Genomic DNA, 15,310 nt, shown 5'->3' on the forward strand with positions numbered 1-15,310 from the left:
ACGAGTGGGGAGAGAAGACGCCCACCATGAAAAACCCTGGGGACAGTTAACCAGTGTCAGACCCCGTCAACAGGTGAGGAACTTAAATTTTCCAAGAACAAAGAACAGCGGGAAAACAGTTCCATTCCCCGTGGGGGCTCTGAGCGACTTTCTTGCCAAAAGGAAGCTTCCCTCAAGATTTAAGTCCTTGCCGTCTCCAAGTTTCTCCTTCAGCGTGTCATCGGAGGGTCCACGGGAGTCCCTTCGTGTTCTGGCTCGGGATTTGTCTTTGACCGACCTCACACTGTTTCAGGAGAAGGCATTTTGCTGCTGATCCTGATAAAAGTGGGTTTTAAAACCAGGCCAAAGCTGCGAGGGGCGGCGAAGCAGGAGCCCAGCGCGCGGGAGGCCCTGGGTCACCCCCAGCACCACGGGGACAACGGCAGGGAGAAGACGTCACAGACACTGAGCCCAGGCAGTCCGCATTTGTGACTTTTCAGAACATTTCAAAGTGGAAATTATACTCTATTCATATTTTGTCAATACTTCAAACTTTTCATATTCTAACAAATATTACCCCCGCAAAAAAGGCCTCAGAGAGCAGAGCGCTTCCTCCCCACGGGGCATCAATTCAGAGCCCAAGTCGGTGCTCATTGGCTCATCACTGAACCGCCAGCAGCCATCTTTCTTTCTCAGCCAAGGTCTAGATTGCTGCGGATATTTGAGAACACCCAGGAGAAAAGGGGGATGGGGAGGAAGGAGGGAAGTTTCTTAATAGTGCTTTCCTGGCTTGCAACCAAATACAATTACATATACCCACAGAAGATGAAGTCAGGATCACACAGACAGAGTCTTCAGGAGGCCCAGGACCCTGGACGCCTCCCCAGCCGTCTGGGGTAACAGGCTCGCTGCCGCTCCAGAGCCTCCGCCCAGCGTGGCAGGAGTCTGGGTCTGGTGCCACTGGGGCAGACCCCAGGGGCAGTGAGACAGCAGAACCACCCATACTCTGGGGTGACGGGGAATCACTGAAACTGCTTTTCACATTATTATTTGCTATTATTATCAGAGTTAATGTTCTAGTTCCTAGCTAGCAGTGGCTTCTGTACAGGAGCTCTTCAGAAATGATGTCTTCATTTTATTTTATTGATAAATGGTGGCTTCACTGACTTCAAAGTCCAGCTGACTATCAATAGAAGTTGACACTGTGGGGTAGTTCTTAAAACCAAAAAAAAAAAAAAAATACCACAGAAAGTTTTTAAAAGGTACAAGGAGATACTAATAACTTCATAAATAAATAAGATCAACGATCAACGACAGGGCAAACCTTGTATTAGATGGAACCCAAAGTGTAATATTCACAAGTCTATATTAATCAATTATTGACTATGTAAATAAGAGGGATCAGACAAATTCCCTCCCATACCAAAGAATTTCAAAAACTGTGTTCATATGTGGCTTAGTTTCCACTTAATAATTTGACTTGAAAAAGGACCTTGGCCAGGTGACGAAGGTTAACACCAAAGTGATAATTCACGCTGATAGTACACACCTCTGACATGACGGGATGACAAGGACAACCTACTTTTGTGGTCCGCCTCCCCCAACCCATGCCCCAATGTAACCACACTGAAGGACATTTAACAAAACATCTGACCCCTACTCCTCAAAACTTTCAAGGTCATCTAAAACAAGGAAAGGCTGACAAATGAACAACCAAGGAGACATGACAACCAAAAGTAATGTGGTCCCCTGGAAGGGACGCTGAGAAGAACCCCAGAACCCCAGGTCTGAAAGTGCAAGACCCTATCAACAGACGAGGAACTTTGGGGTTTTGCTAAAAAACAGTTGTAAACCAAAGTATACATATCTACACTGATATAAATGAATGATCGCCTAAATAAGGGAAGAGAAGACTCTCCCATTCAGAATTTACAATAATCTGAGTAGGTGAAGCTTAACTGCACTTGATGACTTGCCTCCAAAAATGACAAAATGGCATCCGGCAAACACGAGTGAAACTGAAGAGTGTGGGGTTCAGTGCAATAATGTACCAATGACAGTTTCTCAGTGGTGACCGACATACCAAAGTCATGTAAGACATTAACAATAGGAAGTCGGGTGCAGTGCAATAGGCCTGCAATCCCAGCGGCCTGGGGGGCGGGGGCAGGGGGGTGGGTGTCCCTGAGTCAGGAGGATCTCGAGTTCAAAGCCAGCCTCAGCAATGGCGAGGCACTTAGCAACTCAGTGAGACTCCATCTCTAAATAATATCCAAAAGAGGGCTGGGGATGGGGCTCAGTGGTCGAGGGCCCCTGAGTTCAACCCTTGGTCCCTCCTCCAAAAAAGACATTAACAATAAGGGCACACTGAGAGCATACAAGATATGTGATGCGATCTTTGTAACTTTCCTATAAATTTGCATCTATCCTAAAGCAGAAGGTTACTTTAAAAGTAGCAAGGTACTAGGGTAGGTTTTGGGGAAATTTTAAAAAATTAATAGTGCCAGGTGTGGTGCATTTAGTGAGGCCCTAAGCAACTTAGTGAGACCCTATTCTCAAAAAAAAAAAAAAAAAAAAACAGGCTGGAAATGTGGCTCAGCAGTGAAGTGCCCCGGGTTCAATCCCTGTCAAAAACAATCTCAGCTCTGTGAATAAACAGGAAACACTTTGGCGACTGACCAATAACAAAACATCCCACTCAGGTAATTCTTAGAGCGCTAGAGTCTGCGATTTCAGAAAACGGACACAAGGAAAGTTTTCTAACAGCGGCACCTCAGTCAGGCCATGAGCCTGCCTTTATACAGCAGGAGCAGACGCAGGCCCAGAACAGCCCAGAGGGCCAGAGAGGCCAGAAGTCGAGTCCGAGGAAAGTAACGAAGAACAAAAATAACAGGAAAACACAGGAATAGCTGAAATCAAGAAGATAAACATAAAGCAAGGCTGATCAAACCATAAACCACCGTCTACGAAGTTTTCCAATCAAGCGGGAGAGGATGGAGAATGCCTAAAGTGTAAGGCATCTCTCTGGACGACAAGAATGTTCTAAATTTGACTGTGGTATTTTTTCAACTCCATGAATGAGCACTTAAAAAGGGTGAACTGTAAGCTATGCGAATTATACCCCAATAAAGTTATTACCAATAAGTAAATCAAGAGGTGGCAACCAACGTGGGGAAGGGGGATAATGAGGCCCAAACCCAGCCCTTTCATGTATTTATTCTCTATTTTGAGACAGGGTCTCACTAAGTTGCCCAGGCTGCAATCCTCAGTGTTGTTTTATTTTCAGTTGTAGATGGACACAATACCTTTATTTTTTTTTATTTATTTTTATGTGACACTGAGGATCAAACCCAGTGCCTCAGAAGTGCTAAGCCCCTCAACATTGATTTTAATGAAATGAAATAGAAAATAGAGTCCACTGCAGACAATAAAGGTGAATGCTATTTTGTGAAATTTTAATTCATTTTTTAAGGAAACACAGGTACATGTAAATATTCACAGATCTCTCTCTCTCTATGCCTGTAAGCACAAAGTTACGAGGGCAAATGTCTTACTGTCAGCACAAAGAGCTCGAAAGCCACCATTCAAGATCATTCATGAAACGCTCCCTTGTGATGATGCACACCTTCTGATCATCTGAGGCTGTGTCAAAAGATCATTGAGGCTGAAACTTATTAATACACCTTTAAGTTTACTAGAAAATCGACAAAAAGAAACTAGTTCTAATTAATAAAAAGGAAGGCTGGTCTGTGGCTCCAGGGTAGAGGGGGTGCTCAGTACCAGCGAGGCCCTGGGTTCAAATGCCCGCTGTCCCAAGAAAGAGGCAAGAACCACATCCACAAAAGAACAAATGCCAAGGCACAGGCAGCCAGGCACCCAGGGCTGTGCTCGCCACACCTGAGTCCGCAGGCCAGGCCTCCCCAGCTCCAGACACACACCACCCGCTGCCTACCTGCCACCTCCACTCGGACGTGTCACATCAAGTCTGAGATGCCTAGGAGACAACCAAGCGGAGTTCCGGATTTCCCTCCCACTAAATCCTTTCCCATCACAGTCATCACCTCTCAGATGCTCAAGCCAAAGTCTAGAAACCTCTATTTCTCTCTCCTGCATTTGCCACACTGATCCAACAGCCATGAATTCACCCCACCCCAAAAATAACTTCCCATCTCCCTCCATCCCCCCATCACCACCCTAGCCTGAACCAGCCCAGCAATCCTCACCGGGTTTTGTCCCACAGATCAGAAAAGGATTTTAAGTTGTCCCACATTGAAAATTTTATGAGTTTTAATGGTTACAAAAATATAATCCGTCATACTGCACTGATATTTCTAATAAAACTCTTAATCACTTTTAAAATATATTCAATGAGATCTAAATAGCATTACAGTGATATCCACCATTATGCATTTCTAAAAATACACAAAGAGGCTCTTTTGTACCTGGATATTTTATGTTGTTTCTTTTCCTCCATGAATTCATTTTCATTCGATTTCCCCCAAAGAACTGTAACTTAATATATGTATACACAGCTGGGCACACTGCCACAGGCCTGTAATCCCAACTACTCAGGAGGCAGAGGCAGGAGGATTGCAAATTTGAGGCTAGCCTGAGCAACTTATCAAGACCCTGTGTGTACCACTCACCTAGCCCATATGAAGCATTAAGTTCAATTTCCAGTAAAGAAAGAAAAAAACTATACCCAAAGCCTTTCGTACTTCTGCAACAGAACAATGGATATAAATTGAAATGTCCTGTAATCACAGGATTTAAGTGCTGAAATTTTTTTCTGAATTATCATTATGATTTTTATTAACATACAACTGAATAAACCAATAAATTCTGATAGGTAATTAAACATAAATAAAATCTGATTGAAAATGCATCCTAGGGGCTCAATGATATGTGGAAGGCCTTGAGTTCAATTCCTAGGTCAGGAAGGAACAAACAAAGAACCTGCATCCTTTGGTGAGACAACAGAACTGTCTTTTCTCCCCAATGGGCTCATACGAACATGATTTGCTGCTAGAATGAGACAGGTTTAATTAACATCCATGCAATTTTGTTTTTACTGTCCTTTTTTAATTTTTATTTTTTTAATGCTAAATATTGAAAAAGCTTGTTCACACAAACAGATATGAGTAGAACGAGTTGTTACAGCAATGGCCCGTATTACCTAAACTCCAAAAACCACACAGTGGCCTATCATTAAACATAACTTTCGATGATCCATAAGCTGCAAATTGGATTGTGTACTCACTCCTTCAATTCTGTTTAAAGCAAGAACTTGGAAACCACCAGGAGTCTTAAAAGAATGTGTCTTAACTAGAACAATTTCAAATTGTCCCTTTGTCTGCCCAAGAGGAAACAAACAGGATTTAGGACTGGGTGAGAGAAAGGCCTTTATTTTAGAAATTAGAGAAGTGAGATTGTGAAAATTGACGTAGAAAATAACTCACAACCTCTGACATATTGATTTCAGAAGACTCTATGGGTATCTGGAAACCAATTCTCTGAAATTATCCTCATACTAAGTGCCACTTAGTCTTCAGGCACCTCCAAGAGACCAGAATCCTACTTTGACAGCTAACCAAAACTGCCCCAAGATATTCTCTTAAAAATGTAATTTACATTTTTTTTCATTTGATAGCTCCCTGCTTTAAGAACTCACACCACAGTTAAAAATAAAACTCAAGCTCTCTGCTGAGACCTCTAAGGTCGCACACCTCTTTCTCTACCCGACAAACCAACACAAACTTTCCCCAAAGCTCTTGGGCTTCCTGCCACACTTCCAACCTCAGGGCCTTGGTGCCTGCCATTCGTGCTACCCCAAGCACCGGCCCTCTGCTTGCTAGGTGGCTGCTCCTACTTTCTCCAATTGTCAGCTGGAATGTCACCTCCCAAGAGGAACTTCACCTGACTGTGTGCTGTCTACCACAAGAACCTAATGCTTGACAGTTCTTATCATAAACACAATTACTTTGCTTACAGTGATGTCTGACTTCCCCGTTACACCCAGAGCAGGTCTAGTTCAATATGTCAATGTTCAGCACCCAGCAGTGCTGGGCGTCGGCCTGCCATGGGAGAAGTGAGGCTGGTGTGTGGCAAAGACAAGGGGGTTTTCCAACAGCCTTCTGTACCACCTTATTTTAAAACAAAGTCATATTAATTGTTAGAAATCACAAAGGCCAAACAGAAAGATGACTATTACAGATAATTACGGTAAACAGGTACATACAGATACTTCAGAGGTACTTCAGAGCATCCTGAGAGGGCCAGGAAATTTAGCATGCAACTATTTGCCCCCCGTTTTTTCCTTACCTCTGTTCTTTCTTTGTCTCAGAATATTTATTAAATTGTCCTTTTTTCAAATTTGTTTTAATTAGTTACACACGACAGTAGAATGCATTTTGGCACATCATACCTCTGCTCTTGAGAAGGTTCCTCCACATCCTCTTCAGACTCACCCTATTGAAAAAGAAAATGCTTTAACTGCTGTTTCAAAGGAACACAAAGTCACCAAAAGACTCTCACAGGGTGATCTTGTTACTCTTGTAACAAGAGTCACCGGCACAAATATTGCATAGGTTATTTATTTAAAGAACACCACTGTAATGACAAGAATTTTAAAGGACATAAACTGCCAAGTGGTCCCTTAGAAAGTCACTGTAAGAAAAAGTTTCTACTCATTTAAAAACCGTGACTTAAAAGTAAGCTCAACAGGAGACCTCACCTCTCTTCACAGCCTTTGATTAACGTGTAAGTTTAATCACACCAGATAAAGTTTAAGGCTAATTAAATTCCCAAATACAGAAAATGTATTCTGCTGAGCTCAGAATCTTCTTAATGAGTGAAAACCTGATACAATCTGACACGGAGGTAAAAAAAAAGCTGATAACTTGGTAAGTGACCAACACACTCAAAAGCTCTCCCCAAACCATGGACCAGAGCACCAGGAGGAAATCTGACCTCATTAACATACGGGAGGGGAAAAGAAGGAACTGAAAAAAAAACACAAGGTCAGGCCCAAGTAATTGCTGCTGCAAGGGGCTGGGGGCTGGGGGCTGAGTGCTGGGGATAGGCAAGCTCTGGGCGCAGCGTTCTTTCTGCAGACACTGCCAGCCTCCTGGGTCCTGGCCCTTCCAGATGCACCAGCTTCTCTCCAACCTCCTCCTGGCACTTCTGCCTCCCTGGCCTCTCCTCCCTCCCTTCACCCAGGCTCCTGGCCCAGACTCCTCTGCACCTACCCCCTCAGCCTGTAACCCAGGGTTGAACCACAAAGCCTGAACCCCTATTTGCTGCCCCATCTTCTCACTGCACACACCTGGGGGGACTCATGGAGGCCCATCTTTCCACAGCCTCAAACTCATGCGGTTTTTCCAGCACAGCACCAACCCAGGGCAGGGACTGCCAAGACCCCGATGGCTTCCTCTACCACTCACAGTCCCATCTCAGACACCTCTGGGATGTATCAATGGTCTCAACCTGGGCTCCTCCATTATCTCCGGCACCAGCAGCAAAAAGCTTTTGATGGCCAACCCCGCCCCCATAGGCTGAGGGCACCATCACTTTACTTGACCCCAGGGACCAAGCCTTAGGGTCACCTTGCACAGCCCCCCTCCCTTCCCCTTCAAGGACAGGCTCAGACCCGTTCTTTCTTCTCCACCCTACACAAGCAATACAGCCCGCAGCCTCAGCACCCCAGGCCTGGACCACCCGGAGACAGGGCTTTCTGCCTCCAAACAACTCTGTGCATCACTAAAGACACTCTCCTCCTCCAGGTCAATCACACAGTAGGGATCCAGACTCAACTGCCTAGTTAACCCCTGCTCAAGGACTTACCATGGCTCCCCGGGGCTAGTCAGACCTGGTCCAAGCTGTTTTCTTGTTGGTTTTTTCCAGTACCAGGAATGAACCCAGGGCCTCTCACGTGCTAGGCAAACAGTCTACCCCCACCCCTCTTTAAGATCTTTCCCAGAAGGTCAGCACACCTTCCCACAGGCCTGGACGTACCATCACCTACGCCACCACCAACCTCAACAAGCTCTGGGGCACAATTTTAAAGGTCACTGTGAAAGCACTGACCTGCATTGTCTACCATGTGAGGTTCCTGGGTAGACTCCTGTCACATATATTTGCCATTACCGTTCTCTAGAGCCTCCCTCCTGCCCTAAGCTTTAGGAAAACCCCTGAAATACACACTGGCCTATTCTCTCAGTTCCTACATTTCTGCACTTGAAAGCTGTCTCAGGGTATTACCGGTCTCATCTCTCACCAACACCACCAAGTTCTCAGAAGGTAAGGCCCAATCTTGTACTACCATTCCTCCCCGCCCCACAACCTTCTTGACCGTGCCTCAGGGCCCTGGCACTGACGATTTCAACTCCCTCACTGCTTTCCACAGGCTGCCTCCAGTATCTCCTCCTCAAAGTGGCATTTTTGACCTCTTAAATTAAACCTCATCCTCCCACCATAAAATTTATGCCCCTTGAACAGATCAAATAATTTATAGCTTGCTTCTCCCCACCCCCCCCAACCCCCTACCAGTGCTAGGGATCAAACCTAGGGCCTCACACATGCTAGACAAGTTCTCTGCCATTGAGCTAAATCCCCAGCCAGTCTTCTGGGTTTGGGTTGGGGTTTTTTTCCAGGACTGGGGGCTAAACCCATCACTTCACAACCAAACGACATAGACAGCTGTTTTTTAAATTCTGAGACAGGGTCTCACTAAGTTCTTCTACCCAGGCTGGCTTCAGGCTTGCTATCCTTCTGCCCCAGCCTCCCAGTCGCTGGGTTTACACCACCATACCTAGCTAGCAAGCTCCGCAAAAGCAACACCCCCTTGCACCCACAATAGTGCATGGCGCAAAACTCGAGCTCAACAAATGCCTGCAAGGCCGAGCACAGTCCAGCCGCCAGACACTAGTGGATGCCACTACATCTGAAAACATCATGAACATCAAGATAGAACGCGAGGGCTGGGACTGTCGCTCAACGGAAGAGCGCTTGCCTAGCACATGGGAGGCACTGTGTTCCATCCTCAGCACCACATTAAAATATTAATTAATTAAAATAAAATAGTTCAGCACTGGAGCCCTAGAACAGCATGCCTTCCACCCCCAGCACCACACACACAAAAAAATTTTTTTTCCACTGAGACACACAGCTGAGACTCAGGCTCTACAGCTGAGACTCAGGCTCTGCAGCTGAAGCATCATGGGTTCAAATCCCACCACTGCTACTTTCTTATTGCCTTGGACTGGTTATTTAACTGCTCTGTGCCTCGCTTTCCTCAACTGTAAAATCAGGTGGGATTTCATAGTTGTCAAGTGTACAGATATGAGCTACTACTCACACCGTGCTCAAGTGGTGTGCACAGTAGTCAGCCCATCCGTTACTATTTTTCCAATGTTTACAGTGGAAGTAGATTAAACCAAAAATAAACCTTGATGACAAAAAGATTTCCAAATACTAGTCAATGATTCACTGACTGGAGTAAGATGTTATTACATAACCCAGTACCTGAAATAATAAAAAGGACCCGAATGTTCAGCGTACCATTTCCTGTTTCACTTTCTACCAATTTCCGTTATCTACACCCTCAGACTTAAAAGGGGAGAACACCAACAGGACATGGTCTTTTTAAAGGCAGAGCTTTTCTCATTCATCACTGGATCCCAGGGGTTGGGCAGGGCCAGGCCAAGGTCAATGTTTGCTAAATGAACAAACAGACCTAAGTACAGCTCTGAGCCGGCCCAGCCCAGGCCCAGCAGGCTCCTAAGTCTGCTGCTCAGTGGCTCCTGCTCAGCACCTTCTCCGCCTCGCCTCCGCATCCCTAACCAGCAACAGGGAGCATCAGCAGTGAGTCTTCATGGACAAGTCTCAATGGATTGGAAGAACAGGTTCTAGGCTGCCCTTCTTACTGAGAGGACTGACACAAAAATATCAAGCAATAATAGGAGCCGGGTACAGTGGCACATACCTGTAACTTGGGAGGCTGAGACAGGAGGCTTCCAAGTTCAGGGCCAGCCTCAGCAACTCAGTGCTGAAAAAAACTGGGGATATTGCTCAGTGACTAAAGCAATCCTGGGTTCAATCTCCAATTCCAAAATCTAACAATAACAGATAACTGATAATGATAATAGTAGGAAATCAATACTAAAGTCATTTTACCTGCCACCATCAGAACTGTCCTAAACTCACAAATGGGGCAAAGGGCAAGGCACTGACAGCTGCCTCTCCTCCACTAGGAAGGCTTCATGAGCTAACTACTGAATGCCTACTGTATGCACAACACTGGCCACAACAGGGTCCCAAAACTCAGCAGCCTCCAGACACCCCCCCTATTTTTTTTTTTTTTTTTTTTTTTTGGTTTCAGGGATTGAACCCAGAAGCACTTAAGTTAACCACTGAGCCACATCCTCAGCCATTTTTTATAATTTTTTTTTTTTTTTTTTAATTTAGAGACAAGGTCTCTCTGAGTTGCTCAGGGAATCACTAAGTTGCTGTGGCCAGCTTTGAACTCACGATCCTCCTGCTTCAGCCTCCCCAGCCACTGGGATTATAGACGTTCACCAGCATGCCTGGCCCCAGACCCTCTTACTGAGAACCCAGTTGGGGTAACAAGATACATACAAGACAAAGGGAAAAATTCAGACACTCAAGACACTATAAGAAACTCAAAAGAAGGTTTGAAATGTTGAGGTTAGAGGTAGAGCTCAATGGTAGAGCCCTTGCCTAGCAGGAGTGAGGCCCAGTATTCCATCCCCAGCACCAGAAAAAAAGGGGGGAGAAATTATGTCAACATCATTGCAAGTTAGGTGTCATGAAGAACTAGCCCTGAGCCACTAGCATAACAGTAGCAATCATTCATTCAGCAAGATAAGGTACGGGGCTCACTCAGGCAAGGGTCAAGCTGGAGGGAGAATCCCAGAAGACTGACTAGAGCAGAAGACAAGGTAAGACAAGGTCAGACAAGGTCCTTGAAGGCCAGAGGTCCTGAAGGCCAGAGCAGGTCAAAGTGCATGTCACCCTGTATGGATCGTAAGAAATCACACACTATTCTGGCCTCAAAAATGAAATAAGAGGGCACACAACCACAACCACAATGGAGCTGCCTCTTGACAAAGAAGCTAATGAAAATGCTTGTTTGGTTCCTATGCCATCACCACTTTACAGCCAGTGTGCTGAAGGAGAATCGGAAGAAAAAAATTCTATAAACTCAAGAATTAAAATCACAGTTTTCATAGGGCTGAGGACTTAGCTCAGTGGTCCAGGACTTGCCTAGCATGTACAAGACCCTGGGTTCAATCCTCAACACTGCAAAAAAAAAGAAGACAACAATAAAACTTATCTATATAATCACAGAACACAAGTACTGAGTTATCTGTACTGGTTCAGCCCCTTCAAAGCAGAAAAACTATTTATGTCCTATATGGATGACATCTATGGGTCAGTTGAGAGACCACCAAAATGCTGGGCAATCTACATCAGGTGCTAAGTTCAAGACACATAATCATCACCAACCTGTCAAATCAGCACCATCACCACCACCACCCCACACACACACACAGACATACACTTTGCAGGTAAGAAAATGGAGAACAGAGAGATGAACTGAGGCTGGAAATGTAGTTCAGTGATAGAAGCTTAGCATGTGGAAAGCTCTGGGTTCAATCCCCAGCGCGCACTTGAACACAGACACACACAAAGGTAAATTAACAGAGGTAGAAAGGATAAGAGCCAGGATTCATACCCAAGAGGCCTGACCCTTCCTGACAATTCAATCTTATATATAGTTTTATTAATGATGAGTTATTCAAGTTCCTAATCATAACTATATCAGGAAAAGAAAAAGAAAACAATCAACAGGAAACACTTCCAAAACAAATAACTATATAAACAGTGTTGGCAAAGGTTAGTATTATGTTTATGGAATGCCACCATCTCTGATGTTCCTATTCTGCCCATCATTGTAACCCTTAGGTTCCAAAGGCATCTCTTAGCCTTCTTAAATGAAAGGAACTCAATCTTCTAGTTAATTAAAGCCAAAAACCCTCAAACACCTATAAACATTCTCTTTTCCACATACTCTCTATGACACACAATGGAACCTTTTCAAAGAAATTTCAAAAACACTTTTAATTCCTTAAAAATAACTTTCTCCCAAACTCTGTGCAGCTGAGATATACATATATCCCTTATCCCTGCCCAGGTATATGCAGAGTAAGATCATTTATAAAAAGTGTACATATAGTAGAGATGGAGTATTTAGAAAATTATTTCAAACACCAGTTTCACTTTCATTACAGCTGATAAAAATAGCTCAGCTATAAATGCCTGTATAGTGAGTATTCCAGAAAGACAACTTCTCAATTCTAACAGTTTTTTTTATCAAAACAAACCATTACAAACAAAATCCAACTAGAAAGTAAGCATTTTATAAAACAATTTTGAGCCTGTAAATAATTCATTTTATCACAGACCTTAACATTCCAACTCTGGGCACAATGACTACAACAAACACCATAACAAATGAGGGTCTACAATTTACTTCCCTTTTAGTCTGTGCTGGATTCCAACCTTAACCATCAGAGGTGGACTACAACTGAGTAAAAATACAAACGCACATAGACACCAGTTGCTTCTTAACTAGGGTAACATTCTCAATTGGTAAAATGAGGGAGTTGAGCCAGGTGTGGAGGCAGAAGGATTGCATGAGCCCAGGAGTTCGGGGCCAGCATGGGCAACAGAGGGAGACTGTCTCAAAAAACAAAAACAAAAAGCTAGTGGGTTTGAGGGGGAACTTAGACAGCTACTGGTATTCAGGGAGTAGAGACCAGGGATGATGCCCAACATCCTGTGACAGTGAGGACAGCTCCCCAAAACAAAGAATTCTGGACTAAAAAGTCACTCATGTCATTGCTGAACAACTCTTGAGACAAACATATATATTTTTAAAGCAAATTCATCAAGCATTCAGTGTGGTTTTCTCAGTAGGGTTATGAATGATTCCTACTTTATTGTTCTTCTTTCTGTATTTTACAATGTATTATTTATAATGGGGGGAGCCACTTGGGAGTAAACTTTCAGTAGAAGGAAAGATGATTTGCTGATGGGGCTTTTTCTCAAAGGAATGGTCTCATGCAGCCTGCTAGCGTTCAGGAAAGGTCCAGGAAATTTTTCCTCTAAAATCACCTCTCTGCCTTCAAGCTGTTATTCATTAGCCCTGGTCAAAAATGAACATTCCAAATATCTCAAAACCAGCTTTCTCAATGCTTCACATAGAGAGGAGAAAGCTGAAATGTAAAACTGCACAGCCTCCCGAGTGAGATTATAGGTAGATGTTCCGTTTTTAATGCTGCCACCAATATGGGAAGTAATGAACCTTAAAACTGCCATACACAAGCTGAATACTCTTATCATTCAACACACACCCTCGAAAATACATTTTAGTCATTAGTGCTGCTAGTGAAAAACGGTCAACAACATTATATTCACATGGGTACTTTTGAAGTAAGAATTTCTGGTACAAGCTAAACCTTAAAAATCAACACCAAAGCTTCACAGTACTTTATCTATAGCAGCAGGAAACCCATGGTGCTACAGATTCCCAATAAAATGTTAGTAATTATTTTTCCACCTGCAATCATCATATAGGGGGAAAAAGAGAAAACCTGAAATTCAAGTTCATAAGTGGGTGTATTCTAACAGGAATTAAACGCACTTGGAGAAAATCCAAGATTACAATCCTTTAAAGTCACATCTTCATCCCAAAGCTACTTAGCGCTAATGGGAAGCACCACTCACTAATATTTATGAAATCAATGTTCCTGCGGTCTTCAACCTTCCAGCCACTTGCCATCCACACGGCACCAGCTCAATCAGACAGAAGCAGAGTAGACCCAGGGCGAGGTCCCTCATCCACCGGGACCACTGGCCCGGGAGGAGCCCGCCCTTCCCGGGCGCAGCAGTCGCTGGCCGTAGCCCTGCTGAAGTGGCCAGGCTCCCACCTTCCGAACTTGGGGCGGGCCAGACTAACGCCTGTCACATGGTGCGGGAGGTGGCCGGGAGGGCCACCGTTGCCAGGTGTTCAGGCTTGGCCAACCGTTTATTTGCCTTGCAAAGTGGCCCAAGCGTCTGTGTCACTGGGGGGCCAGCGGCCTCCGGGCCTCTCCTCCCTCGCACGCCCACCCCTGTCCTGTCACCTGGTCGTCCTCACCTGAGTGGGCAGTAGGAGTTCCCCTTCTTCTGCCTGCCACAGCTCCACCACGTTCGGCAAGGGCTCGATCGCTGCACCGACACCAAAAAACACACTTAATGCACGGAAAGAAACGCTTCCTGTTTCCCTTCTCGTCCCCCGTGCCACCCGCCTCCCCAAAACAAGTCTCCTTTTCCTTCTTAGAGCCAGGCCATCCGAGAGGCGAGCCCAGGATGAAAACACAATAGTCGGAGCGTGAGCCGGCGGCCCCTCAGACGGAAAGACGAGGGCGTGCAGGTCGGGGCACTAGCGCTGGGGGGACGAGGCCACCCCACCGGACACTCGGGGCTGCGCAGCCCGACCATCTGGGTTGCGATCCCGGGGCAGCCAGGCTCCGGGGAACAAAGCTGCAGGAAGCCGGGCCGCGGCGGGGCACCAGCGCGCGCCACACAAAGCGGGGGCTGCGCCCCGGGCGCAGGGGCCCGCGCACAAAGGCTCCGGGACGCGCGCGGCTAGCGGTCCCCGAGCCCCGCGACTCCCAGCGCTCGGGCTGGACCGGGGCGCGGGAGGAGACGCTGCGCCCGGAGAACCGCAACAGCTTTTCCTCCCGCTGCTGCCCCTTCCCCTCTCCTCCCCGAGCCTTCTGATAGATTTAAACAGTTCCCTAAAAGAAAGAGAAGGGGGGGCGGGGTGGAGAGGGAGAGCGAGCCCGGCGGCGCGAGGCTGACCTTGTCCCTGAGCCCCTCCCGGGCGACAGCAGGGCAGCAGGACCTGGAAGACGCCCAGCAGAAGGTTCACGGCCGCGGCGGTGCGGCAGTAGCAGCCGGGCTGCGGGCGTCGGAGCCCCGCCATGCTGTGCTCGCGCTCCTCTCAGTGCTCGCCGCGCTCGCCGCTCTGCTCGCTCGCTCGCTGGCGCCGCGGCCGCCGCGCCCCGGGCCCGCCCCCGCGCGCCGCCCCGCCCCGCGCCGCACCGCCCCCGCCGCCGCCGCCGCCGCCGCCGCCGCCGCAGCTCCAGCTCGGGGCGCGCCGCTCGCTCCGAGCGCGTGTGCGCCACAGATAGGGGGGGACGGAACGCGGCGGGACGCGGGGGGACGTGGACAATGCGAACGCACGCGGCGGCCGCGGGCGCCCCGC

General features: G+C 46.6%; 1 protein-coding gene across 4 annotated transcripts in view; it reads right to left on the reverse strand.

Moving 5' to 3' along the window:
* The window catches only part of Tmem131l (transmembrane 131 like), a 166,770-nt gene extending 151,671 nt beyond the window's left edge, over positions 1-15,099 (reverse strand). For 3 of the 4 annotated variants that reach the window (XM_078022004.1, XM_078022005.1, XM_078022003.1), the window contains exons 1-3: positions 14,905-15,099; positions 14,198-14,268; positions 6,401-6,444 (exon numbers count right to left, since the gene is read on the reverse strand). In XM_078022004.1, coding sequence (XP_077878130.1) covers positions 6,401-6,444; positions 14,198-14,268; positions 14,905-15,028 — 239 coding nt within the window. In that variant the 5' untranslated portion in view covers positions 15,029-15,099. The remainder of the gene's footprint in view (positions 1-6,400; positions 6,445-14,197; positions 14,269-14,904) is intronic. The other variant, XM_078022006.1, reaches the window with a different exon arrangement.
* Positions 15,100-15,310: the final 211 nt, after the last annotated feature.

The sequence above is a fragment of the Ictidomys tridecemlineatus genome, chromosome 9, assembly GCF_052094955.1.
Source record: "Ictidomys tridecemlineatus isolate mIctTri1 chromosome 9, mIctTri1.hap1, whole genome shotgun sequence".
Taxonomy (NCBI): domain Eukaryota; kingdom Metazoa; phylum Chordata; class Mammalia; order Rodentia; family Sciuridae; genus Ictidomys; species Ictidomys tridecemlineatus.